The 27,598-nt window shown below is 42.1% G+C and overlaps 1 protein-coding gene across 2 annotated transcripts; it reads left to right on the top strand.

The window, feature by feature from the left end:
* Positions 1-6,114: 6,114 nt before the first annotated feature.
* LOC123394200 (thrombospondin type-1 domain-containing protein 1-like) lies at positions 6,115-26,139 on the top strand. 2 transcript variants are annotated; one of them, XM_045087961.1, is made up of 4 exons: positions 6,115-6,290; positions 9,155-9,293; positions 13,440-14,405; positions 25,753-26,139. In XM_045087961.1, exons 2-4 carry the CDS (start codon positions 9,236-9,238, stop codon positions 25,956-25,958), a joined length of 1,230 nt encoding a protein of 409 aa, XP_044943896.1. In that variant the 5' UTR covers positions 6,115-6,290; positions 9,155-9,235; the 3' UTR covers positions 25,959-26,139. The 2 variants fall into 2 exon arrangements, with proteins under 2 accessions (XP_044943896.1, XP_044943897.1); XM_045087962.1 differs by lacking the exon at positions 25,753-26,139 and adding an exon at positions 18,558-18,797.
* Positions 26,140-27,598: the final 1,459 nt, after the last annotated feature.

The raw sequence follows: 27,598 nt of genomic DNA, 5'->3' as shown, positions 1-27,598 counted from the left end.
ATCTAATGTGCCCATTTGGGGAGGTGGCGTTCATGACACAAGTCGTAGCTAGAGTGTAGCTTAGGAACTGACAGCACAGGGACAGAGCATCAGACTGTGGGACACAGTATGGGGCTCCTTCCCTAAGGCCTTTTCTTTAGAAACACTCTTAAACATGTCTTCAACATACACCTTAAAAAAGGAGAAAATTGTATTCAATTTATGTATATATAATCTAACTTGTTCTTTTTTTCTCGTGATGATTTCATGGCTGGCATTTAAAGAATGTAACTATCTCATTTTGTTGAAAAAAAATGCTGTGGATTTTGAAACTGAATTAACGAGCTGTATAGACACACCCAGGGATATGATTACAAATTTGGAAAGTAGAGGGCCAAGGAATTCCCTAGGATTGTGTGGGTGGAGGTGCCAGTAACTTAAGTAAGTAACTTAACAGGAACCTTGGTGCTCTTTGACCTTGAAAGCCAAGGACAGGAACCAAGAAGGCGAACAAGTAATCGGTTTCCTTTTCCTTCCTTTAATGAGTTTCAACAAGACACTTTAAAAAATCTTTCATCTTCCAGCAATACTTTTTTTTCTTTACCCCATACGTTAGAAGTTGTGTAGAGAAACTATCTCACTGAGAACTATTACTGCGATAACAAAAACTGGCTCATATTGAATGTCGATTGCTTGAGTTCTAAAGTGGACTGCCTGACTTCCTACGTCATTGCTCTCCAGCGTATGGTGTGTTGGCATTACCTCAAACTCAGGGACCCCACAGGGACAGAAGGAGCCTCCCCTTCTCAAACTGTGTTGAAAATGGAAAGTAGGGATGGTTTTCGGCCAAGCCTCCAGAAGGGATAGTGTCTGTATTGAGCTAACGGTTGTGACCAGCAGGAGGGGATACCCCAGCTCACAAGCTGGGATCCCATAGAGGTCACTGGGTGAGGTGGAGGCCACTGCCAGAGGCCACGACAGATGCCCTTTGGGGAAGGAAGTTGCAGGGATCCTCGGCTGCAGACCCAGGGAATCCCTACCACTGCAGCCAGATCCGGTCCCCTGATCCCTGCCTGCAAAAGTGGCTGTCGCTGCTTCTCGTCCTCCAGCGTCAGGGGAACGTCTTGGCCAAGGCCTCCTGCCTGTCTTCATTTTCCAGACCTGTTGTTAATTCTGCAATATGATGACAGATCCCCTCATTTCCTCATTGCTCAGCCTCAGGTTTGTTTGGAGGGGTATTCAGTGTCTGGCTGCCCGTGTGGTGCAGGCCGTTGTGTAGACTCGTGTGTATATCACTGCTGTTTCTGGGTTGTACTCACACTGCTCTGGCACATGCATACACGCACATTCATATATGCACACACACACACACACACACACACACTTACACGTACGACGATATCTCTCATCTGGCTAAGGCTTTTAAAAAATTACAAAGGTAAATAATAATCTATCTCAGTAGTTGGAGTGAGTTGCAACTAAGATTGTTTGAGCTATTGGATCTAGTTCTTAATGATTTGGATTCATTACAGCAGACTCCCGGGTTCAGTGTATTTATTTATATTAGTGTGACAACACATTAAAAAAAAAATGGAGCAATCTAAATTGTATAAAGATGAAGAGAAGTGACATGAATATATTTTGTAAATGTCATATTAATTTAAAAAGTATGATTTTACTGTTTTATTTTTAAAGTGGGCATTCTTCACTATTTCCAGACCTCTGTATGTATACTTTTTATCCCCCCCACCTTTTTTTTTTTTTTTTTTTTTTTTGCCAAATAAAGTGTTGCAGAGTTTATGTTTAAATACAACCAATCAGGCCCTAAATGCAAAAAAAATTCATCTTGGTGCTTATCACTAGTATAATTATTATTTTTGCTTTATTATCTTTGCTCTTAGGAGCATAAATTTGTTTGTAGCTTTACAGTAATGGAATTTTTCTATTCACTGTCAAAAATATTTTTACATTGTACAAGTAAAGATTGTTTTCAGGGTTAAATGATTAGAATTAATGTATATAGAGTAAAATTACTGGAAAACTTTTAAGTGATTTTTTTCTTAATGTGTTCTTTGTAAAATACTCTTTGAAAAATATATGAAAGTGACAAACCTTTAATAAGAATAAGCCAGTATGTTAAGATTTTTTTCTTTATTTATGACCTCAAGATCTTACTGTTTTAGATTTTTAAAAAGAAAACAATGGGAAATGGCTCATGAACTGTTTTGGGGTTTTTTGTTTTGTTTTGTTTTGTTTTAATTCTTGATGTGATGTCCATTGTTGACTGACCTTGTGTATTCACATGAATGTACTGTCTCTTGTTCCCTTTAACCAGACTAGCCTGAGCAGACATGGATTTGTCATGTCTTCATTCTTATGCTCTGCCCAGTAATCTCAGTGTTTTCCTTTTGGTATGGTAGAGTCACGACTCACAAGCTGTTTAGATTTTTAGACTGTGCGTCAGAAGTAAATCAAGCATGCTGAAAATGATCCCTGAAAATTTCTTAAATTGCCAATGAAGTTCTCTGTATAGTCTTAAAATTAGAATCCCTGTGATACATAGATATGAATATATTATGAACATAGTAAATATATTATATACAATATGCAATAAAAACTACATAGCATCAGTAGACTTTTATAACACCAGTAACTGAACTATTTAAATGTGTGTCCTTTTTTTTTTTTTTTGTTTTGTTTTTTGGCCACTAGGTATGCTTGAATTTATATAAATTTATGGTAACCCCACCCCTCATGATAGATCTCTTGTGAACTCCACAAGGGGAGAGAGTTTTATCTGGTTTGTTCATGGATATATCCTCAGAGCCCTAGAATAGGGCCTGGCACACAGTAAGCATTCAATAAATATTAACTGAATGAGTGAACTCTGATGTATATACCTCTTTATAACCTGGCTCCATTTATCCTACCTTACTTCCCATTCAATTAAATAAAAAGAAAAAATTTTTTAAAGTACATATTGGCTACGTGAGGAACTGTTTGGCCACTGGTGTGGGCGGTGGGGTTAAATAGGATACAACCCCTGCCTTTAGGAGGGTGGCCTAGTTGGGTAAATGGACACGTGAGCAGTGTTCTCTGAAGATGGCAGGATGTGCTTGTCACAGAAGCAGCACGGGCACTGTGCTGGGGAAGGCAGGAGGAGGCTCCTGCAGTTCCGAAGGAGAGATCTGGAAAGGCCATGTGGGAGAGGAAGGGCCTCATAAACTAGGCTCAGGAGGACCAACAGATTGTCAGTAGGTGGAAGGCGCTGGGTAGGGGAACAACATGAGGCGTGCCCCTTCCTATCCCTGGGGCCTATTTCCTTACACTGCGCAGACTTGGCCTTTCTTTACTTTTCCCCATTGACTTTCACCTTCAGCCCAATAACCAGAATCAGACTTTGCTCATTTCCACCTGCTTTAGAAAAATCTGTTTCCAGTATGTAACTCTACTATTTCTAAATTCTGTAATAGTTATGTTATCTGTCTCATTTATGGAACTATATTTTGTCTTAATGCCATAAGAAAAGAGAGGAATTGGGCTTCTTTAAAGTACAAGGATTGTCACATAACTGAATCTTTTAGATTTCTTCTGGCCTAGGTCAGTGATTGTACATGGTAGATTCCTAGTTGACTATTAATACTTGAGTGATTTTTGGATTATAATGTGTCGTGAACTGACTCCCAAACCTAAATCTGTCCTTTACCATCCACCCAAAGAGGCTTTTCATCCAGACCTGTCAGGGCTCAGCCTGTCTGAGATACTCTGTCTTATTCAAATTCCATGACATGGGGCATATCCACGATGTGGGAAGCACTCCAGAAAAGTCAGGTTGAAACACATGTAAGATCTTGTTATTACAGTGTGAAAAGTGGGTCATCTGTGTTGTTCCTAGAGTCCTGATAATCATGAGTGAGTTGAAGCTTTTCTCTCAGAGCAATATCTAAGGAAGTAAAGGATCTCTCCATGGATATAAAGGATACCAGCAAGATAGTAAATATGTTTACAGTTTGCGCAAGATTACTAGACCAGTCGCTGACCCAGAAAGAATTAAAGCTACCTTGACAGAAGCTTGTTTAGTTAATCCCAAGACCATGGAAGCTTTTCCCCCCTTCATGTCTACACCGCCTTCTTTTGGAAAAGATTATGCCTTAAGTGTGCAATAAAGACAGAAACACAGTTTGGCAAGAATTCTAATTAAGGGAAAAAATGACCAAGTATTGAAATTACAGCTGTTATTTAAAAAATGTCCCAGCACATTGATCCAACCCCTTCTACCTACCTAGGTCCTCCCAAGTCCCAAAGGTGGATTTCCAGGGAGAGCATGTCTGAAAGGTTAATGCAGAGCAAGTTGTTTTCTATGTTTCATTTAATCATCATAAAACTTCCATACGACTGTTCTATGCCTTTTATAGTGGAGGAAAGAAGCGATTAAGTATTTGCCAAGGTTACTGAAGTAGGGAAAGAATTAATCTTAGCTTCCTCTAACTCCAAAGCCCCATTCTTTTTTTTTTTTCTTCACTTTTTAATTAATATGTGATGTATTGTTTCAGGGGTACAGTCCTATGAATCATCAGTCTTAACACAATTCACAACACTCACCATGGCACATACCCTCCCTAATGTCCATCACCCAGCCACCCTCTCCTTTCCCTCCACCGCCCAGCAACCCTGTTTGTTTCCTGAGATTAAGAGTTTCTTTTTTTTTTTTTTTAAGATTTTATTTATTATTTATTTGGCAGAGAGAGATCACAAGTAGGCAGAGAGGCAGGCAGAGTGAGAGGAGGAAGCAGGCTCCCTGCTGAGCAGAGAGCCCAAGGCGGGACTGGATCCCTGGACCCTGAGATCATGACCTGAGCTGAAGGCAGCAGCTTAACCCACTGAGCCACCCAGGCGCCCGAGATTAAGAGTTTCTTATGGTTTGTCTCCCTCCCTGGTGCCCTTTCCTCCCTACTCCCCGCCCTCCCTCACCCCCCACACTGCCTCTCAGATTCCTCATATCAGAGAGATCATATAATTGTCTTTCTCTGATTGACCTATTTCACCAAAGCCCCATTCTTTACACTGAGCTCTTGCTTTCAAAAATGCCAAGGACTGTAGCATATATTTGAAAAGATATCTCAACTTGGACTGATGAATGGACGTTGGAGTAGATACTTCCTGTCAGTAAAGCCTTGGATGGATTTAATTAGTACTGCTAGCATTAATTATTGGACAGAATAAGTGCTTAGCAAATTCATTATCTCAGCCAACCTCTGATAACTGATAGTTGAGTAATTGCATTACCTTTTAAAAGATTAAGTGGTAGATTAAAAAACCTGCAAATGCTTTACTTTTAAGTTTTAAAAATTGAGGTAATATTTACAGTGAAGTGTACATATCTTAAGTTGGAGGCATTTTAACAAATGTATACTAAATCCATGTAACTCAACACAGCAGCCAATAGAACATATCTGCTGCCATCCCCCTGGGGCCTCTTTCCAGTCACCTGCTCTCTGGAGGCCACTCCTGCTCTGATTTCTGTTACTGCAACTAGTGGTGTCCGTTAAATGGGCTGTTTTGTATAGAAGAAAAGCAAATGGTAAACTGTATTCACGGGACAGTGGACCAAAAAGCACGGCTGTGAAGGTGGAACTCTTATCCTCCAGTATTCTTGTAAAAAGACAACTGTAATACTTGAGAATTAAGGTGTCATTTTTTAAATTTAGCCAGCTCTGGCTGCGGGGAAAGAAAAACCTAAACGAAGATGCGCTTTGCCTGAACTGTTCTCTTTTGAGACTCTTCAAGGCCATTTGGGCAACCCAGTTTACGCAAACTAGCGAGGCCACTCAGATGGCTCACTTTTGTGGTTCCCCAGAAGAAAGGACCCCAGGGGGAGAAGTGATTGGATCGGAACGCGGGGAGACTGCGGCTCGCCCTGGGCCCCGGCCCGGGCCATGGGTGTACCTCGGGGCTGTACCCGGCCCCCCGAGGGCCCCCTCTCCCCACCCCATCCCCCCAACCCGCAACTCCCCACTCCGCGGCCCCGGCGGCGCGCGGGAGGAAAGATGCACTGCCCAGAGCGGGCGGGGCTGATTTCGCCAGCCGGCCGGGCCCCCGCCCTCCGGGGCCGTCCTCCCCGCGCCGTCCGGGGCGGGCCCGGGTGGGGCCGCCGCCGAGCGGAGCGCGGCCGGCCTGGGCGAGTAGTCCCGGGACGCGGGATGCTCCGCACGCTACCTCGCCGCCCCTGAGGCCTCCCGCCTGCCCGCCTTGTCACCTCGCCGCCTCGCTCACCCCGGCTCCGGCCCCGGCGCCCCCGCCAGACCCGAGAGGTAGGAAAGAGCCTGCCGCCCCCCACCCCCGACCCCTAGGGCACTGCTGTGCGGCGCGGATCCCCCCGCGGCTCCGCTGGGTCGGACCATGCCCCCCGGCCCCTGCCGGCCCCACTCTCCAGGCAGGCTGAGAGTGCAGGGTGGCGCTGCACCCTGTTCCTCGCCGTTGGGGGCTCAGCCTTCGCCCCAGGGAAGCGCTTTAGAAAGCGTCCGCCTGCGCGTCTCGGTGTCCCGGCTCGGCAGGTGTTGCCGAGAGACAAGCTGCCCGCAGACGGGCGGGGAGCCCGAACGGTGGGGATCCTTGAAGGACAGCGTCCTAGGGTACTCCGCGTTTCAGAACAAATTTGTCCCTTTCCAAAGAGAAATCCTTTCTGGGGTACAAACTATGAGGTTTAAGCAGTTCAAAACGGTCCTCATTTTATGAGAGCTTTGGGCTGAGGACTTGGGCAGGGCCAGATTTCCAGGCATGAACTTGACTCGTGGGCCTTTGGGAAGCTGTAGAAGCGGGCAGCCTACAGCCTCTCTAGGGAAGCTGCATCCAATCCCTGGGACCAGGGCAGAGCCCACTGTACTGAATGTATAAATAAAGCCTCTTTACACGAGCTGCTTTGGAACTAGGGATTTCCTGCTAATAAATATTAGTAGTAGATAGATATGCACGAGCTTGTCTTTGTCAGAAGGGACAAAATCACTTTGCTTCCTTTTGTTTTCCCTTTTATTTGATAAATCAGTTGTCCCAAGAGACTTTAGCTTAATTCCTTTTCTTTTTCTGCAGCAATGAAGACACTGTAGGGATTTATCTTAGCCGGTTTCAGCAAAAACATAGGAACTGAGCCTGGCGTGATGCCATTAGCCACTGAGAATATTGACTGCCTCTTACCCTCTAGCTGATGCATTTGGAATCTTTCTGCAAATGTTTATGTGTGACTCCTATAGAGGAGTATTTCTAAATGTGCATAAAAGAGACCTAAGTTTTTATCTTCTCAAAATGATTCTCAAGCCAAACATTGTAAGTAGCCAGTCCTGGTATTGGGAAAAACGTGTTGGAAGAAAATAAACAAACAAGGTAAAAAGAAAGAGAGAGGGGAAGGGAGGAAGAAAATGAGATTTTTTTTTTTTTTTTTACTTTCCTCAAATATAGTGCTTTTTATCCAGCATTCCATTCCATTGTGGGTTACTCTGTTCAGGTCTTTAAATTAGTAATTGAGCTAATAAAAATTAAGCATTTATTTTCAAAAGCTTAAGAATATTTTTAAAAAGCCATATTGTGATTTTTAGGTAGTCTGGTTTATTTTATATTTCTACTTAGTTCTAAATACAGATTATCACACTATTCTGTGTTTTATTGGTAGAAGAAAAATGTGTTACCATCACAAAATCAGTAGTGATTTGGTCTTCTTTGAAAAATGATTGTCAGGGAAAAGCAAACAATCTGGGAGAAGCCAGTTCAACTTTTGGGAGCTGGGAAATGCTTACTTCTCCTTACTGTGATTACTGAGATCAGAAACTCAAAAGGATACATTTTATTGCCTTAAGTGCCTAGGCTTGCCTGGGAGATACTCACCTGCTGTGTTTGGCAACATTTCCCATCCCAAGTTCAAGGAAAGGATTGGATCAAGTCTATGCCTAATCCCAGAAAAATGGAATTTTTTTTTTTGTTGTTGTTGTTAGGGAGCAGAGGGGAGGGACCCGCTAATCATCTGCCTAATTACACTTCAAATCTCTGTTTCCCTTTGAGGAAATACAGTGTTTCCTTTGTTCAACCAACTCCCATTGAAAGAAAGCTAATAGAGACACATCAGTTTTCTTTCCATTGAATTTTCGATTATTTCATCAGTCCTTTTAATTCCAGTAATTTCTGTCTTTTCTGAAGAGATGTAACATAATTATTTGAAGTATAGTATATTGTTAAAATATATTAACTGTGGGTAATGGGGGTATGTAAAATGTATATTAAGAAAATATATAGTTGGTTATGTTTATTAGCTCCTCACTTATTAGACTAGTATGAAAAATTGGCAAGTGCCTTTGACTCTTATTCTACAATCTAATAGTCTGTTCCTATCAAATTAAATACCTCCTCCCACAAATCATTCTGAAGCACAGGCCAACAAGATCTTTCCTGCCCTCTTAGGTGGTCTGGGAAGATAGCTGCACGAAATCATCAATGTCCTGATGCATACTGATTTTAGCAACAAGTATTGGGAAACTGACTGAAGATGATAATTGTTATTTATCTGTTTTCTCTGTGGAGTCCCCTAAAAGAGGAAAGACAGTATCACATGGAGTTCACATTTAATTGCAATATACTGGGTACCTTTTTGAAAGGCTTGATAGTTTTGATACAGCTCCCAAGCATTAAGAAATGAAGGGATCCAGATAACATACCACTTGTGCAAGAAAGACAGTGGTTGTTAAGTCCATTGGTAGAAGAGAGCCTGGTCTGTACAGCAGGATGCGAAATGAAAATCTGGCAGAATTTTAGCAAATTGATAGGTATGAAATGCTAAGGAAATAAACAGATGAAAATGTATTATCCAGATTGGCTCTTAGCTTTGATGAAATTCAGCAAATAGCAAACTCTCCACTTAAGCATGTGTTATGAAGATAAGAGGCTTGGTGTTTTGCAAAGATAATTTCAGTGTTGAGCACACTTGAATATTCCTAACAGGTGCATTGTAATGTAACGAAAGGGACACGTACAATTACAAATCATTTCCCCAGGGAAAATTAGAGTGCTCCTTACTTTCTTTTCAGTAGCACCTATGAAGTTTGACTTCTTAGAATGGTTTTGCCATAGTGTGATTACTATTTTATAAATCACATTGAACAGAGGCATCATTTCTTTGGGATTCTAATTTCAGGTGTTTATGAAAAAAAAATTCACAGTTTGGATGTGAGAAAGGACACGAGGAGACCAAAGACCTGGGATTTTGCTAATCAGAATGAAACAAATGTTGAAAGACTTTTCAAATCTATTGTTGGTGGTACTCTGTGACTATGGTGAGTATTGTAAGTATGCTTCATGCTCTCAGTATCGATGAAGAAATGTAAATGTGAGGTTTATATAAATGCATGGATGTTGATGACTGGGGGGTGGGTGCAGTGGCTACAGTGCGGTACTTTTTAAACTGGGTTCTCTTAAAATTCTGTATTTATTGATTAAAAAAAATTTCCCTTTAAATAGATTTTAAGTCTTAAAAAGAATAAAAAACAAATCGCTTTCATTTAAACAAACTGGAGACAACATGTTGTGTTCTCTTTGACTGATTTCCTAGTATTTCAGTATTATACATTTAAACTCCACTCACACACATGAAATTACGTTTTTTAAATTGGGATTCTCTGTAAGATTCCACGCTTCTGGAGAGTTTTGCTGTTAGAATATCTTTGGAGCCAGTCCAAATTTCAGTCCTTGCTAGTTGTATACCTTAGACGAGGTTCTTGTTGGCATCATGGGGTTGCTGTGAAGATAAAATAAGAAAGGCGAGACACCTTGACTGCCTGAGCAAATAGCAGGTGCTCACCATTACTCTTCTTCATTCAATTTGTTTCAACTAAAAATATAGTTCATTATTCAGAGAGTTTTACACAACTGCTGAATGAGCATATTTGATATTATAAAACTTGCTACTTTTCTTTTGATGATTGCCAAGTATTTCAAAGACTTCTAGGCAGTCCATTGTTTAAGAGTGGAAATTGTTTTCAAATTGATCAAGAAATGTGATCCAAGGGATAGAGAATCCTGGGTGCCTCAGCCAGTTAAGCGTCTGTCTTTGGCTCAGGTCATGATCTTGGGATCCTGGGATCGAGCCCCGCATCAGGTTCCCTGCTGATCAGGGAGCCTGCTTCTCCCCCTGCTTGTGTTCTCTCTCTGCCAAATAAATAAATAAAAACCATAAAATTTTTTTAAAAAAAGGACCAGAGTGTACACTGTTCATTTTGTCCAGTGAATCTTCTCCCTCAACCTTTTCTTTTTAAAAAGTTTATTTAAGCAAGAAGATGCTTGATTTGCTGAAAATCAATCTGAGATTCAATGATCTTAATATCATTTATCCCTCCTTAAAAACAGATCACTCTGCGTATAAGAGCCTCATACAAAAAATTACAAAAAGTTCCTGGATTTCGTAATGATAAAGACTTCAGGATTTGCCATTTTCACAAAGTCCGCAAGGATGTTTGTCATTGTGGAAAGCAAGTATCTTACTGGAGTATAAGAATAAAAGTTCAACGAGCATAAAACAGAGCATAGAAGTTGAGTGTACATGCTATGCTGCTAATAGAAAAGGAAATATTTTCCTAGACCTGGGTTTTTTTCCACTTCTCCATTTGATATTGATCAAAATATACCATTAGCAGTTGTTTTTTTTAAGCAACATGCTTATATCGAGATATCAGTTACTTAAATATAATAAAGGAAAGGGGAGAGAACGGAATTGAAAGATTAGAGAAAACTATACTGTAGGAGCCAGAATGTGGTACGCCCACATTGCTGTTTTCTAAATGAGGATGTATTCTCGTCTATAAAATCAGGAGTTCTGTAGTGAAGTAGCAAATTCTCTCTTCAGTACACACCTGCTCTCTGAGCTGCTGAAACCCATCAATTGTATCTTTTTTCTCCACTACTGACTGGGCATGTGTGTCTTTTTCATTGATCGGCTGCCCATCAAATCGGAGTCTGATCTGCCTCCCCCCCACACTATCCCTATCATCGACCATAGGCTTTGTCAGTTAACTAAGTGATGTGTGGTCTCCATCTTAAAGTACATCAAAAACCATCCTGCCCCATGAGATTCAAATTAACCTGACTTTGGTTCTCAGTCTTAACTCCTTCCTTGGGCTGCGGTGAGTGTTAGAGTCTCTTTGGTTGCTGTTTACAAACAGGTGCTGAGTGGGCTCTGAACCAGGCACAGGCTCCCCCAGAATCAGCTACCTTCCTCAACCTTAACTCGTCTCCTCCGAAACGGACTATCTTGCAGCTTCTGTTTTGACTAAAGGAAAAAAAAAAAAGAAAAAAAGAACTTTATTCTATTATGGTTTTCAGGCAGATGATCAAACATTTCAGGTCCTTCCAAGTTTCATATATTTTATTTCATGTCTTCTTTAACAAGAAATGGGTGATGTGATGAACTATTTAAACACAAAACAATACCTCTATGTGCCAGTATATCCACATGCTGATTCTAATGATCATTAACTGAATACATGCAAGGGTATATTTAAAGATGACCAGCCCAAGTAATACCCTGAGGCTCTTTGGACATATATATGATATAGTATGATATGTGTATATTATGTAAGATAATAATAAATTAATACTTACACATGTTATTTTCCAAGCCAAAAGAGCCCTGCAGTGTCTTAAATCTAGAAATGTTTCTTACCCTAGCCATGGGCCAGCTGATTGTTGCACTGCCAAATTCTGTCTCCTTTGATATGTATTTGGATCAAGTTCAAAATAGAAACAAGGATTCCTGTGTGTCTGTGTTTTTTCCACTCTTTACTTCAGCTGCTCTCATGGGTCTCTTTTTTAAAAAGATAGGATTGATGTTAACTGAGTGATGCTTGTGGGCTAGAAGTTATCTATCGCATCTAGGCTGGTCTGGGATTCAGTGTAATTAAAACTGGCAAGGACAAGCCTGGGTATGTCATAAACATTCACTCTGTCCCTTGGGCGACCTGTGCAGAATAAAGTGTCAACATTTCTCATCCATCTACAAATTTCTGCTTTGTACAAACCAACAGCACTGGTTCCATTACTGGTGAAAATGCTTAAGTACTTGTCTTGAATATCAGAAAATGATGACTTTGAAGATACTTAGGGTCTTCCATTTTAAGGAATCAAGAGCAGTTTGTACAGCATCATTTAAATCAAGTTTTCTCATGTTACTATGTATCCATTTCCTCCAAATTATCTAAACACCAGAATGTGATTTTTTTTTTATTTGAGATAGAGAGTAAGAGGGAGAGCATAAACGGGGTGGGGGGTGGGCAGAGGGAGAGGGAGAACCAGGATCCCCCTGAGCAGGGAGCCTGATATAGGACTCTATCCCAGGACCTTACCCGAGGGCAGATGCTTAACCAACTGAGCCACACATGTCCCCAGGATATGATTTTTTTTTTAAGATTTCATTTATTTATTTGACAGATATATCACAAGTAGGAAGAAAGGTAGGTAGAAAGAGAGAGAGAGGGAGGCAGACTCCCTGCTGAGCAGAAAACCCCAATGCAGGGCTCAATCCCAGGACCCTGAGATCATGGCCTGAGCCGAAGGCAAAGGCTTTAACCCACTGAGCCACCCAAGCACCCCCAAAATATGATTAAAAAAAGATTTTATTTATTTATTTGACACAGAGAGCACAAGCAGGGGGAGGGGGCAGCAGGCAGAGGGAGAGGGAGAAACAGGCTCCCCGCTGAGCAGCGTGCCACATGATGCAGGGCCCAGAGCCAAAGACAGACTCAGCCACCCAGAGGCCCCTAGAATATACTTTATTTAAAAAGGGGGAAAAAAGCTCACTTGAGTGAATTTGAAGATCTAACTTAATTGGCTTAATTAAGCAATTCATGAATTGGGCAGCATACCATCTAGCAAGCGTAGATGGCCCGAGGAGCTGTACAAAATGGAAAGTTTTTATAGGAAGGAGGGTGGGGCAAGAAGTTAGTAGCAAAAGAACAGAAAGGAATGTTTCATGCCAGGATGTCTTCTTTCTGTGTGTTGGGGTTGGGGGGGTGTTGGGAGGTGGCCCTCAGGTTTTTTTTTATCAAGGAGGTAACCTCACCAGTGCAGATCAGGAAATTTGAGATGGACTGTGGCAAGGCCACAGTCTGGGGTTAGATTGAAGCTGTAATTAAGTCCTGGTTCTCTGTCCTGGGGGGCTTGTTTTCTTTTTAACAGATTAAAATGAGAGAAGTGGGTATGGATTTCCATCTTGAGACCCACGATAGCTGAAGACCAAGGCCCAGTGCCACTTTAGAACGGGAACTGCGCGGGGCCCAGCTCCCGGGATTGGCTCACAGCATCATTGCACCTCCTCTCTGGCCGAGGTCAAACTCCTCCTCCTTATGAGCAGAATGCTGTTTTCTTCAATGTCACTGGTGGTGCTGCTCAGAGATCTCTTTGTAAAATCGACTCTGACCATTTCGTTTCAGTTCTTGGAGAAGACGAGCATCTCCTCTTGGAAAAGCCAGGCCATGTAGCGCTAAGCAACAACACGGTGTCTGTGGATTTCCGGCGTTTCGGTGGTGCCAACGGGACACTGCGCAATGTGTCTGTCCTGTTGCTGGAGGCCAGCACCAATCAGACGGTGACCGCCAAATACCTCCTGACCAACCAGTCCCAGGGAACACTGGAGTTTGAATGCTTCTACTTCAAGGAGGCTGGAGACTACTGGTTCACGATGGCTCTGGAGGTAGCCCACAATGGCACTCAAGTCAGCCACTGGGAGCAAAGAGCCTTTCTCAAGGTCGAATGGCCTGTCTTTCACATTGACTTGAATAGGACGTCCAAGGCGGCGGAAGGCACCTTCCAGGTGGGCCTTTTCACCCATCAGCCACTGTGCTCCTTCCCTACGGGCCAGCCTGACATCTTGGTGGACGTCATCTTTACCAACAGTCTGCCCGAGGCAAGAACAAGTCCAGGTCAGCCGCTGGAGATCAGAACCAGCAAGAGGACAGAACTCTCTCAAGGTCAGTGGCTTCAGTTTGGCTGTGCGCCTGTGGGGCCAAAAGCCTACGTCACGGTGGTGCTGAAGCTGTTTGGCCGAGACTCGGTCATTACCTCCACAGGACCCATTGACCTGGCCCAGAAATTTGGATACAAACTGGTGATGGCACCAGAACTCACGTGTGAGTCCGGGGTGGAGGTGACAGTCTTCCCCCCACTGTGCATCTTCATCCAAGGAGTGATCACGGTCTTCAAGGAGGCCCCCAGACGCCCTGGGGAAAGGACCATTCAGCTAGCTGAAAACAGCCTGACCTTGGGAGAGAGGAGAACCGTATTCAACTGCACTTTGTTTGACATGGGGAGGAATAAATACTGCTTTGACTTTGGCATTCCAAGCAGAAGCCATTTTTCCACAAAGGAGAGGGAGTGCATGCTAATTCAGAGAAACATAGGTTGGTATTGAAATTTTGAAGCTTTTTAAAGCAAACTGGTGCCTCCATGCAATCAAAATTATTCTTTTGAGTTTCATTGGACTTAAGTTTCTGTGAACTGTACCATCATCTTTCTGGTTCACTCCTCATAATATCCTACATGGCCTTACTCTTACCTGAAAAATTAGGACTCATGGAAGCTGACTCAGCTCACCGCTTACTTTCCTAGGTCTCAGTTTCCCTGCTAGTAAAACAGGGATCATAGGAGCATCTACCTCTGAGAGTTGTGAGAATTGAATGAAATATGTGCGCACAGTTCTCAGCATAACGCCTGGCATAGAGGAGGCACCAATAACTTTAGCCTCTATTGCATTTTATCTTAAAAAGTTATATTATTACATCATATGGCAAATCTATGGTAGGTATGAGCAGAATTCAAAGCTAAATCTCAAATTGTATTTGGTTGACTTCTGGCTTCCTCTCGCTGAGCGTGTCTCTTTCCCGTTATATCCTTCTTTGCCGGAATGAGTCTCTGTAGAAGTGAGATTTCAAAGCAAGATTTCTACAAACTTTACACTCTACGTTCTTTGTGTAATGCCCTATCTAATCACAAAGAAGTGGGGTTATTACAATTCCATCCATGCCCCGGGCCCCTCGTTGCAGTTCTTTTCCTTTTCCTGCAAGCCTGGTCTTGGCAAGAGATTCATCTGGCAGAAATTGTCTGGTTTGCTTATAGCTTCATCCCTGCTAAGCTCCAGGCCCCCCGAGGGCCCAAGCCTCTGACTGTGTCTGGAACTCCAAGTATTTCTTGCTTCAAATTCACCCATCTCCTCACCTTACAAGTCCATTTTCTTTGACTTTCTCCGCACCCCCTAGTCATCTCCTGGCTTGCATTTACCTCTCCATCCAGTCTAAATTCCATGGCTCATCCCTACCTATCACATGTCTCCTATCAAGAGCCTAAACTCCTCTGCCCTCTTTTCCTTCTGACGCATGAATCCGGCCATCTCCTGGCCGCCTTTGGCACACAAGCTGCATGGACGGTCACATCCAGGTGGGTTATGCCTCCCCCCTCAGCTGGACCCTCCATGCTGCCCGACCAGCTCTGCCCCCATTCTCTAGAGCAGCTCCCCTCAGACCTCAGCCCCTCCCCCATCTTGACTCTCAGAGCTGAGTTTGTTTCCTGCCACCCAGGGCACCTGGCCATCAAGAACGAGCTCCTTCAACCTCCCACCAAAATGTCTGTAAGCCTACATCCATTGGTCTCCTTTATTGTCACCATGGAAGGAGTGTGCACCCCTCCAATGCAAGGTCAGCCTTCTCCTCCACTGTGGATCCCAGTCCCTCGGCTCCTATCCGGAATCCTCTGTTAATCATCATCCCCTCTCTCTCCTCCGTCTAACAGTCCTTTAACAGGCTCATGGCCAACAGCCTTGAAATACCTAAAAATATCTCAGTCCTGTGACATCACCCTGGACCCTTACCTCGCTTCCCTCCCACTTCCTTGACTGTTCTTCATGGTCTCCCTTGCCGGCCAATTCCACCACCTGGGCTCATCTGTTAACTGCTCACTTCATATCTTAAACTAGATCCTGTTTTTTCACTTTTTTTTTTAAAGATTTTATTTATTTATTAGAGAGAGAGAGTGTGCATATGAGAGGGGGCAGGGTCAGAGGTGGAAGCAGGCTCCCACTGAGCAAGGAGCCTGATGCAGGACTTGGTCCGGGGACTCCAGGATCATGACCTGAGCTGAAGGCAGTCGCTTAACCAACTGAGCCACCCAGACGCCCCACTTTCTTCACTCTTCATGCACCTGTTAGGTGAGCACCATTCTGAGACTGACCACTCCACGTGGGTATCTCTTCCCAGCATCTAAGTGCTGCTGCATAGCTGCCCCCTCACATGTCTCTTGGGCATCTCGGAGTAATTAGACTCATCATCTTACCCCCACAACCTGCCCCTCAGTACAGGCCTTAGCCACCATTTCATTTCAAAGCAGAAGCCCAGCGGTCTTCCTCTTCTTCCTTACCTCCAATAAATAATAAATCACCAAGTCCCATGGGTTTTGGCTCCTTGGTGTCAACCTCCATCATCCCTTAGCTAACCTACGGCAACAGATTCCTCATTGATTCCGATCCTGCCACTGTCCACCTCACTGTGTCACTGCAGGCAGAGGGATTATTTAAAATTCAGGTCAGCTGAGGCTGCACATACTTGTTGGTCACCAGGGCACCTGGGTGGCTTAATGGGTTAAGCCTCTGCCTTCAGCTCAGGTCGTGGTCTCAGGGTCCTGGGATCGAGCCCGATGTCAGGCTCTCTGCTCAGTGGGGAGCCTGCTTCCCCCTCTCCTTCTGTCTACTTGTGTGTCTCTCTGTCCAATATTTATTTGACAGACAGAGATCACAAGTAGACAGAGAGGCAGGCAGAGAGAGGAGGAAGCAGGCTCCATGCTGAGCAGAGAACCCGATGTGAGGCTCAATCCCAGGACCCTGGGATTATGACCTGAGCTGAAGGCAGAGGCTTTAACCCACTGAGCCACCCAGGTGCCCCTAAATAAATAAAATCTTTTTTTTAAAAGATTTTATTTATTTGACAGAGAGAGAGAGATATCACAAGTAGGCAGAGAGGCAGGCAGAGAGAGAGGGGAGGAAGCAGGCTCCCTGCAGAGCAGAGAGCCCGATGCGGGGCTCGATCCCAGGACCCCAGGATCGTGACCTGAGCTGAAGGCAGAGGCTTTAACCCACTGAGCCACCCAGGCGCCCCTAAATAAATAAAATCTTAAAAAGAAAATACTTGCCAGTCACCTCACTTGACAGGAGGATGAGAATCCACAGGACCCCTATGGTCAGGCTACCCAACCAATAGTCGCCATTTCTGGGCTGGGGTCTCCACCCGCCTTTGCCTGGTTGACATGAACCTGTCCCCCAAGTCTCCACTTGGGTTACTCTTCCTTGACCCCACACTAGTTAAATTCCCTTGCTGTAAAGCCAGCCCAGCATCCTTCATGCCTCTGCATGGCATCAGTTGTATCTGTCATGGCTTGTTCCAAGTCTTTCTCCCTATGCCCCCCACCCTCAAGCCCACCATCCTCCTGACAGCGGGGGTTGGGGGAGAGCTCTTTTGGTGTGAAAAGGCTGCTTGTGCTACCATGAAGCTATTTATGATATTTGACCCACTTAGCCTACCTGCACATGAATAGGTGCTCAATACAGGTTTTATTAAAGTGAAAATCGAACGCAAATTTGGCTGCTGCTGGTAGTAGTAAGAGAACTTGTATTAAAGTAATGTAATCATTTAAGATAGATTTGCCTTTTCAAAAGACGTTACTTGTTAGAAGAAGAAAATCTAACTGAACTTAGTGGAAGCAACCTAGGGAAATAAAGATATTGGGGTCATTGGTTTAAAGACATTGGGAGCAGGAGGTGTGCTTTGTGGTTCTCCCAGCTATTGGGGTTTCCACAGATTCTTCTACTTGTCTAAGGACTTGAGTTCCCCCCCCCCCCCCAGCAGCAGCAGGGACAAGACAGGAGAGAGAGGCAGAGCAGAGTGATTCTTTGTGTTTCCGGGCTGAGGGTGGTGAGGGGTTCCCTATGGCCTGCAGCAACTCGACACAACTGAACATCAGGGCTGGAAGCAGTGCCTGGAGGGGCTAATGCTCTTGGAGACCCCAGGAGTGTGACCACCCACCCATGGCTCTGACTCCAGCTATCCAGCGACATTTATGCTAGCAACAGGGACCTCAAGGCCTTCTTGTGTTCTAGTCTAAGCATTTCTAACTAAATCTTGTTCTCTTCTTTTCATTTTCCACTTAAATTGACAGTTGACTTTTTTTTGGCAGATGGTATCATTCAGAGACCCCAGTGAACCCACAATGACTTGTGTGAACCACTGCCCCACTGATATATTAGTTCCTTTCAAAAATGGAGTATGTGTTTGATATGTGTGTCTCTTTTTTCCAAATATGTCTTCAGGGCTTGAGAGAGTATGTAAATAACAACTTAATAAATAAATATATAATAGGTTTTATATAATATATATTATATAATATATATATAAAATAGAAAAAATATATATTATATATAATAGATGATATATAATAGATGTTGCCACAAATGATTTTTTATGATCTTCATTTATCTTACTTAGTGTGAATGTTTCTACTTTTCTCTACAGAAATATTAATGTGTTTGGTAATGGGATGCTGCCTGAGATCCTGCCAGGGGAGTGTTAGTAGTACAGAATGGTAATATAGGACACAGCACTTAGTATCTTATAAAAATAAATTCAGAAATCCTAAATTATGAACACATCTGCCCAAGGGTTTCAGACAGGAGAGTAATTAAATTTAGGATAAAACTTTTTTTTTTAAAGATTTTATTTATTTATTTGACAGTTGGAGATTATGAGTAGGCAGAGAGGCAGGCAGAGAGGCAGGCAGAGAGAGAGGGGGGAAGCAGACTCCCTACTGAGCAGAGAGCCCGATGCGGGGCTCTATCCCAGGACCCTGAGATCATGACCTGAGCTGAAGGCAGAGGCTTTAACCTACTGAGCCACCCAGGCGCCCTAAGATAAAACTTGATAATTAATGATAGAGGGTATAAAGTCATAGTCACATAGTTTTTTTTATTTTTAGCTTATTTTTTTGATAAACGAAAAGTGTATATATTTAATATATAGTTTCCTTGATAATTTAAATTTTTAGACTATCTTGTTTCTGTACTTAGATGGTCTTATTTTTCCTTCAAAATGACTGACAAGAGCTTTTTACTAAGAACAAGAGAACTATGAACCCTGTCGTTTCCTTTCTATTCACAGATTGTGTGTTATCTTTAATTGTCTGCCAGAATCTTTTTAAGCTACTCGTCCACTTTGTGAGTTACTTTACCTAAAACTGGAAAACTTAACGGTTTTCTGAAAGTGAAACAGTAAAGCCTTCTGAAAGTTAACTTTTCTTTTGGCATTCCTTAGGAATGTCCTTTCAGGATATGTGACATAATGGGTGTGATCCTCTGACATAATAAAGCTAATGTTTATTTAGTGGATTACATTGCACCAGGTGCTGCTCTAAGTGATCTATAAATATTAATCTGTTTAATCTTCATAACAACCTTTTGGTTTAGATTTATTATCTTGTCACTTTCATGGGTGAAGAAATGGAGGCACAAAATTACGTAATTTGCCCGAAGTCGATGGTAGTTAAGTGGCTAAACCACTCCTGGTGCTTGATTGGCTTTTTCCATTATTCTGTACTGCCTCCCGTACAGTCAACCGTCAACTCATGAATTACACAATATAGAGCTTTTAGAGTGAAAGAAGTTATAGTATTTCCTCCTCATCTCACTGGTTTATCTCGTGCTGTCCACCCCTCTTGATAGACACATAACACACTTTGGAATCCACTGGTTCAGGCATAAGCCTGATTCAGCCATTATAAGGGAGCCTTTTTTTGTGCACAGAAAATCCGAACTGCTTATCCAGGTGACTGCTCCATTTGCTGCTTTTAGTTACTCACTCTTGCCTATAGAAACTTTCTTATAAGCATGTTTTGCTTAGTTGCTTTAGTTTTTGAGCAAAATGTCTTCCAGGTGTGAGTATTCAGGGGCAGTATTCTTTCAGATAGTCTTTTTTTTTTTTTAAGATTTTATTATTATTATTACTATTATTTTTAGCAGAAAGAGAGAGATCACAAATAGGCGGAGAAGCAGGCAGAGAGGGGGAAGCAGGCTCCCCGCTGAGCAGAGAGCCCGATGCGGGGCTCAATCCCAAGACCCTGATATCACGACCAGAGCCGAAGGCAGAGACAACCCACTGAGCCACACAGGTGCCCCCCCAACTTTTTTTTTTTTTAAGATTTTATTTATGTATTTGACAGACAGAGATCACAAGTAGGCAGAGAGGTAGGCAGAGAGAGAGAGAGGAGGAATCAGGCTCCCTGTTGAGCAGAGAGCCTGATGTGGGGATTGATTCCAGGACCCTGAGACCATGACCGGAGCGGAAGGTAGAGGCTTAACCCACTGAGCCACCCAGGCGCCCCCTTTCAGATAGTCTTGAGGCATGTAAACAAATCTGCCTGTTCCTATTCCAGACAAATTTTGCTCATTCAGAATTATTATCCTCTATAGTAGCTGAAAGGTATTTATCCTGGCCAAACAGGTTTGTTATGCAGTGTGAGTGCTTGTATGGACATTTAACCAGGGCAAAACAAAACAGCTTTCATTCATGAAGTAAGAGTATTTGGAATATTGGTCATTTGCTCTTCATTTCTAAAAAAGGATGACTACCTACCATTAGCATCGACATGGTTGGAACTGGAGGAGGTTATGCTAAATGATTATTTCAAGCAGAGAAAGAAAATTATCATACAGTTTCACTTATATGTGGAACCTAAGGAATAGCATGGAAGACATTAGGAGAAGGAAAGGAAAAAAGAAGGGGGTGGAATCAGAGAGGGAGACAAGCTATGAGAGCCTATGGGCTCTGGGAAACAAATGGTTTGGGGGGTTTGGGGGATGGTTCAGCCTGATGACGGGTATTAAGGTGGGCTCGTATTTCAAGGAGCACTGGGTGTTATACTCAAACAATGAATTATGGAACACTACATTAAAAACTAATGAAATACTGTTTGGTAACTAATACAATTAAATAAATAATAATAATAGTAAAAGAAAAAATGAACTACAGTTATCTAATGACCTTCCATTTGCTTAGTATTTACCTCAGAGTTATTGGTAGAAAGCTTCAGGGAACAGATAGAATTACTCAAGGTATTTTTAAAAAAAATTGCCTTATTATCTCACAAAACAAACTGAGGGTTGTTGGGGGGAGGGGGTTTGGGAGAAGGGGGTGGGATTATGGACATTGGGGAGGGTATGTGATTTGGTGAGTGCTGTGAAGTGTGTAAACCTGGTGATTCACAGACCTGTACCCCTGGGGATAAAAATATATGTTTATAAAAAATAAAAAATTAAAAAAATAATAATAAAAAAAATAAAAAATTGCCTTATTAAATTAGTTAATTGCTTTGAGAGATTTCCTTTGTTTCCTGTTCAGTTAATTTCATTTAGAAATAAAAGGGTATAAGGTGTAGCTTAAATGTTTCTTTATTTTTTATTACTGATTGTCCTACAAGTCATGATTTTACTTCCAAGGGAAAAGGGCACAGCATTTCAAAATGTAAATTTTGACATTAAGATTCATGCTTTTACTAAAACTTGTTTTTTTTTTTTCTGGCCACTAGTAATTGGAATTTTTGTTTTTTGGTTGACAACTAACTCTATATATTTATGTAGATTATATTTATGTGAAGTAAACAAGAGTTAAGAAAGAATAACAAAGATTCTTAGTATTTACAGTTCTGCCTTTTGTGGTCTTATTATGAACTTAAGGATAAACTATGCATTGGCTTAACTTTAAATTGAGATTTCTCAGTGGTAGAATTTCCAGTAGATTTTTCAAAAATCAATCACTAAACTTTAACTCCGAGAGGCTTTAATATGAGTGTCCCAGAGCTTTGCAAGCATGGGGGGCTTAGTGTCTGAATAGCTCTGAAGCGTAAGGACAAAGCGGGCCCATTGTTCTTCCATCTGAGGAGCTGTAGTGTGATCTGAAGACACAGAACCAATATTGTGTTCAGTTGGACCTCTGGATGGAACATAATTACCACACCTCAGTTGCTGTTGGTCCAGCATGGTGGTTTGTAATGCTCACACTCCTGTGAAAATCCCAGAGACTTTTAATTGCTATGAAGAACTCATATTCCATGACTCACTCCAAAGATTGCACCACTTGGATTACCTGAGAATGTATTTTCCCTATGTGCTCTCCTTATATCTTTGTCATGCTTTCTATACCTTTGACTGTATCGAGTTTTTGTCCATAAAGCATGAAGAAAGACTTTTATACAGAGGGTGTTTTTGTGCCTAGGAGTGCAATGACTTGAGTCTTGAGGTTGGATGGGTACTGATAGAGAAGGTACTGATAGAGAAGATGATTTTTTATAGGGAACTGTTTAATTATTCAATCTGGCAGTGATTCAGTATATTCTTGGAAGAGCTGTTTGCATGTGTCAGTCAGTAATAACTGTCCTGGGAGTATTTTGTATGTATTTTGAAGCTCTGATGTTAGGTGCATCCCCATTTAGCATTGTCAAGCTCCTTGCTTAATTGATCCTTTTATTGTTCTGTAATGTCTCTCTTTATCCCTGGTAGTATTTCTTCTTCTGCAGTTTACCCTGTCTGATATTAATATAGCTACTCCAGGTTTCTTTTAATTCATGTTCACAGGTATAACTTCTCTCATCGGCTTACTTTTAACTTATTTGTATATTATATTTAAAGTAAGTTTTTTTATTAAAAATTTTTTAAATTGGATATAGTCAACACACAATGTTACATTCGTTTCAGGTGTACAACATAGTGATTTAACTTCTCTATGTATTACGCTAGGCTCACCACAAGTGTACTTACCGTCTGTCACCATACAATCCTATTACAATATATTATTGACTATCTGGGTAGTTTTATGTCTATTTCATCTGTTCTTTGTTTCTTTTTCCTCTTGTTTCTGCCTTCTTTAGTATTAATTGAATATTCAATTTTAAGGTTTATACCTTATATATTTTTTAGTGGCTTATACCTTAAAATATTTTTAGGTGGTTGTCCTAGAGTTTGCAGTATATATCTTTGACTTTTCTTGATCAGCCTTTGAATAATCTACCTTTTCTTGATCTATCTAAGCAATAATATTTTGCTTCACATGTCATATAAAGACCTTATTAACAGTATATTTCTAACTCATTAATCCCATTCTTTGTGTGATTGTTCTCATAAATTTTACTTTATATATGCTGTGAACACATAATACTAGTTTTCCTTAGCAATTCTATTTTAGAGCATTTAAAAATAAGAAAAAAATGAATTTTACCTTTACCCTTATAAATGCCATTTCCAGCACTTTTCAGTTCTTTGTACAGATGCAGGGTTTTTGTTCTGGTATCATCTTCCTTCTGCCTGAAGGATTTTCTTTTAACATTTCTTCTGGTGAACATCTCCAGTAATTAATTTTATTCATTTTTGTTTCTCTAAAAAGTCAATTTCTCCTTAATTTTTGGAAGATACTTTCACTAGATATAGAATTCTGGTTTGGTCATTATTTTCTTTCATTACTTTAGAGTTATTACTCCATCATCCTTGGCTTGCATGACAAGAAGCCTACTGTATTTCTAATCTTTATTCTTTTGCATGCAATGTATTTCCACCTTCAACCTTCCTTCCCTGCCACAGCCTTCAAAGTTTTCTGGGTTTGGTTTTTAACTATTTAAATATAGTATGATTAATTTTTTGTTTATTTGGTTTTTTTTTTTTATCCTACCCAATGTTTTCTGAGCATCTTGATTTAACTTACTATCTTTCATTAATTTAGGAGAATTCTTGGTCATTATTTGATTCTATTTTTTTCTTCTGGGATTCTAATGACATGGATGATAGCCTCTTTGATATTGCCCCTCAGCTCTTGGGTAATCTTTTCTATTCACTCTTTCTTTTTGAGCTTTGTGTCTCTGTCTGAGTGATTTCTATGGATCTATATTCAAATTTACTCTTTATTTCCTCAGCTGCATTGAGTCTACTAATGAGCATTCTCTGAGAAAGCATTCTTCAGCCTTGTTACCATGTTTTTCACTTCTAGCATTCCATTTCCTCTTCTCAATTTACAAATCTCTAGTGAAATTTTTTTTAAAGATTTTATTTATTTATTTGACAGACAGAGATCACAAGTAGGCAGAGAAGCAGGCAGAGAGAGAGGAGGAAGCAGGCTCTCTGCTGAGCAGAGAGCCCGATGTGTGGCTTGATCCCAGGCCCTGGGATCATGACTTGAGCCGAAAGCAGAGGCTTTAACCCAATGAGCCACCCAGGCGCCCCTCTAGTGAAATTTTTCATCTGTTCATCTTGCCAACCTTTTCCGCTAAAGTCTTTAATATTAATCATAGGTATCAGAACTTCTCTCTCTGATAGTTCCAATGTCTGGGTCACATTAGAGCCAGGTTTCTTGATTACTTTATCTCTTGATAGCTTTTTTTTCTTGCTTCTTTGTCTCATAATTTTTGGTTGAAATTAGACATTTTGATTTAGAACTGTAGACACCAATAAATAGTATTTGTGTGAGGAAATGGACATACACCTGTTTTAGCTAGGCATTTAGTGTGGGGATTGGGTCAATGTACTAAGGAATTAAGCTGTGTTGGGGTTTTGCTGTTGCTATGGCCATCCTTGGGGAATGACAGAGTTTAGAATTTTCTAATGTTGCTTTGCAGTCAGAGTAGGAGTTGGCTTACCAGAGGATTTTCCTCCATGCTTCTGTTGCACCCTCAGTTTAGGCTTGAGCCTGCACATAAGAGAGGTTTTCACCTGTCACTCTTGCCCTTGCCCTAGCAGTAGGTTGTTGTTATTGATACTTGGAAATTACTAGCATGCTGCAGGCTAGGGGTTGGGTGATGGGAGCTAGAGAGCTTTTTCTTGTTCCAGTTCATTAGTTCATCTTAGACAAATGCTGTGCCCCTGAGTCTCAGAGATGGGGCCTTCTTGATGATCTTGCCCCTCTCCAGTGATAGAAGCTCTCTAAAAGTCTGGCCCCAGTATATTTTTTTGCTCCTTCCAGGGGTGAAGGATTTCCTTCTTTTTCCATTCCTTAGAAGTACTATATCTCAACTGGTGCTCTCAGAATGACAGGGCTTCTGCTTTGTTCCCAGTGGTTGAGGCTCTTGCTGGGAGAGCAGATGGGGAGAAGGATCCAGGTAAGGTTTGTGTGTTTTCCACAGTGCCACTCCTTCCAGCCTCAGACCTCCACCACAAGAGAGGCTTTCTCTGGTCTTGCACCTACCCTCAGTCCTTCTTGTGAGCATTTGGTGAGATCCATGAAGAAGAGCCTGCAAGTGGGTACAAATTCCCATTGGGTTTGTGGCTCCCAGGGCTTTTGTTTCTCATGCTAGCCCACACCAGGCTTCTAGCAGTTCATTATATTTTTAGATGACTTCTCACCAGCTTGTATGAGGCCTGGTGTCCACCCAAAGAAGCTGGGTTTGCATCCTGTCTTTGCTTATAGGAGCCTGACTTTCCAAACATTTCAGGCCATTTGGTTGCCCTGTGAGCTTTACTCTAGGATAGGTTCCAAAAAGGTTAACATTTTGTAAATTATACAGCTTTCTTTTGTTTTAAGGCTTATTAAACACTCTTTCCAGCTTTCCACATCTTTGGGCATGTTTTTATTTACTGACTTCAAGGCCTGAGATTTAAGTTTGCTGCTTCATTTGAGTGCATTTAAATTCTGATTCTCAAATGAACTAGCATTAAAAGCATGGCTAATGTCCTTGTAGAAACTTGGGGACTGTGGCAGCCGTGGAGCCAATGTAGTACCATTTGTGGGGATGGTGTCAGAGAGCGACGCCGTGTGTGCCTGACTTCCTTCCCCTCCAGACCTGGCTGCCCTGGAATGTCCTCGGAGACCTCCCTGTGTTCCCTGGAGGAGTGTGCTGGTAGGTACCTTCTTTCTTTGGGAATCTTTCCCCAGAGGGACTGTTGAATCTATGCCCGCCTGAAAATCAGCAACCTGAATTCACTGACACTCTCTTAGTACTGCTGGCTTTACTAAGACTGTGTTCATTAGTGTGTCTCTGACTGGGAGTATCTCGTCAGTGAGATGACAGGGGATTGACCAATGTGGAAGATAAGGCAATGAGAGGCAAATTCTCTAAATTAAAGATTCAGACATCTGAAAACATTTTTAAAAATAAAGCAGGGGGAGGGGAGGAGTCAAGATGGCGGAGAAGTAGCAAGCTGAGACTGCTTCAGCTAGCCGGAGATCAGCTAGATAGCTTATCTAAAGATTGCAAACACCTGAAAATCCATCGGCAGATCGAAGAGAAGAAGAACAGCAATTCTGGAAACAGAAAATCAACCACTATCTGAAAGGTAGGACCGGCGGAGAAGTGAATCCAAAGCGACGGGAAGATAGACCCCGGGGGGAGGGGCCGGCTCCCGGCAAGCGGCGGAGCAACCGCGCACAAAATCAGGACTTTTAAAAGTCTGTTCCGCTGAGGGACATCGCTCCAGAGGCTAAACCGGGGCGAAGCCCACGCGGGGTCAGCGTGGCCTCAGGTCCCGCAGGGTCACAGAAGGATCGGGGGTGTCTGAGTGTCGCAGAGCTTGCGGGTATTGGAACGGGAAAGCCGGCTACAGAGACAGAGCTGACAGTAAGCTCGCAGCTCCGTGTTACCTTGAACCGGTCGCAGGCTCGGTGAGCTCGGAGCGCGGCCGGAGGTCAGGCAGACGGGAGTGACTGGGCGCTGTTCTCTGAGGGCGCACTGAGGAGTGGGGCCCTGGGCTCTCGGCTCCTCCGGGCCGGAGACCAGGAGGCCGCCATTTGTATTCCCGTCCTCTGGAACTCTACGGAAAGCGCTCAGGGAACAAAAGCTCCTGAAAGCAAACCCGAGCGGATTACTCACCCCGGCCCCGGGTAAGGGCGGTGTAATTCCGCCTGGGGCAAAGACACTTGAGAATCACTACAACAGGCCCCTCCCCCAGAAGATCAACAAGAAATCCAGCCGAGACCAAGTTCACCTACCAAGGAGTGCGGTTTCAATACCAAGGAGAGCAGCAGAATTCCAGAGGAGGAGAAAGCCAAGCACGGAACTCATGGCTTTTTTCCTGTGATTTTTTTTAGTCTTGCAGTTAATTTAATTTTTTCGTTTTCATTTTTTTTTTCTTTTTTTTTTTTTCTCGCCTTCGGGTAAAATTTTTTTTTTTTTTAACTGTTACCTTTTTCTTTTTTAACGATTTTTTACTAGTTTATCTAATATATATATATATATATATATTTTTTTTTTTTTTACATTTTTCTTAGGTGTTTTCTTTTTTTAAAATTCTTTTCTTTTCTTTCTTTTTTTTTTTTTTTTTTTTTTTTCTCTCTTCCTTTTTGAACCTCTTTTTATCCCCTTTCTCCCCACTCACGATTTTGGATCTCTTCTAATTTGGTTAAAGCACATTTTCCTGGGGTTGTTGCCACCCTTTTAGTATTTTACTTGCCCCTTCATTTACTCTTATCTGGACAAAATGACAAGACGTAAAAATTCAACACAAAAAAAAGAACAAGAGGCAGTACCGAAGGCTAGGGACCTAATCAATACAGACATCGGTAATATGTCAGATCTAGAGTTCAGAATG

The sequence above is a fragment of the Mustela putorius genome, unplaced genomic scaffold, assembly GCF_011764305.1.
Source record: "Mustela putorius furo isolate JIRA1106 unplaced genomic scaffold, ASM1176430v1.1 tig00001878_pilon_pilon_pilon, whole genome shotgun sequence".
NCBI classification, from domain to species: Eukaryota; Metazoa; Chordata; class Mammalia; order Carnivora; family Mustelidae; genus Mustela; species Mustela putorius.
The sequence above is the reverse complement of the archived record's forward strand: the minus strand, read 5'-3'. Positions and strand labels throughout refer to the sequence as shown.

Bases quoted from the DNA above. Each gene is read 5' to 3' on its own strand.
- LOC123394200 (XM_045087961.1), top strand. From the start codon at position 9,236: ATGAAACAAATGTTGAAAGACTTTTCAAATCTATTGTTGGTGGTACTC. The intron at 9,294-13,439 runs GTGAGTATTGTA...ATTTCGTTTCAG, and splicing joins GGTGGTACTCTGTGACTATG to TTCTTGGAGAAGACGAGCAT. The intron at 14,406-25,752 runs GTTGGTATTGAA...ATGTCCTTGTAG, and splicing joins GCTAATTCAGAGAAACATAG to AAACTTGGGGACTGTGGCAG.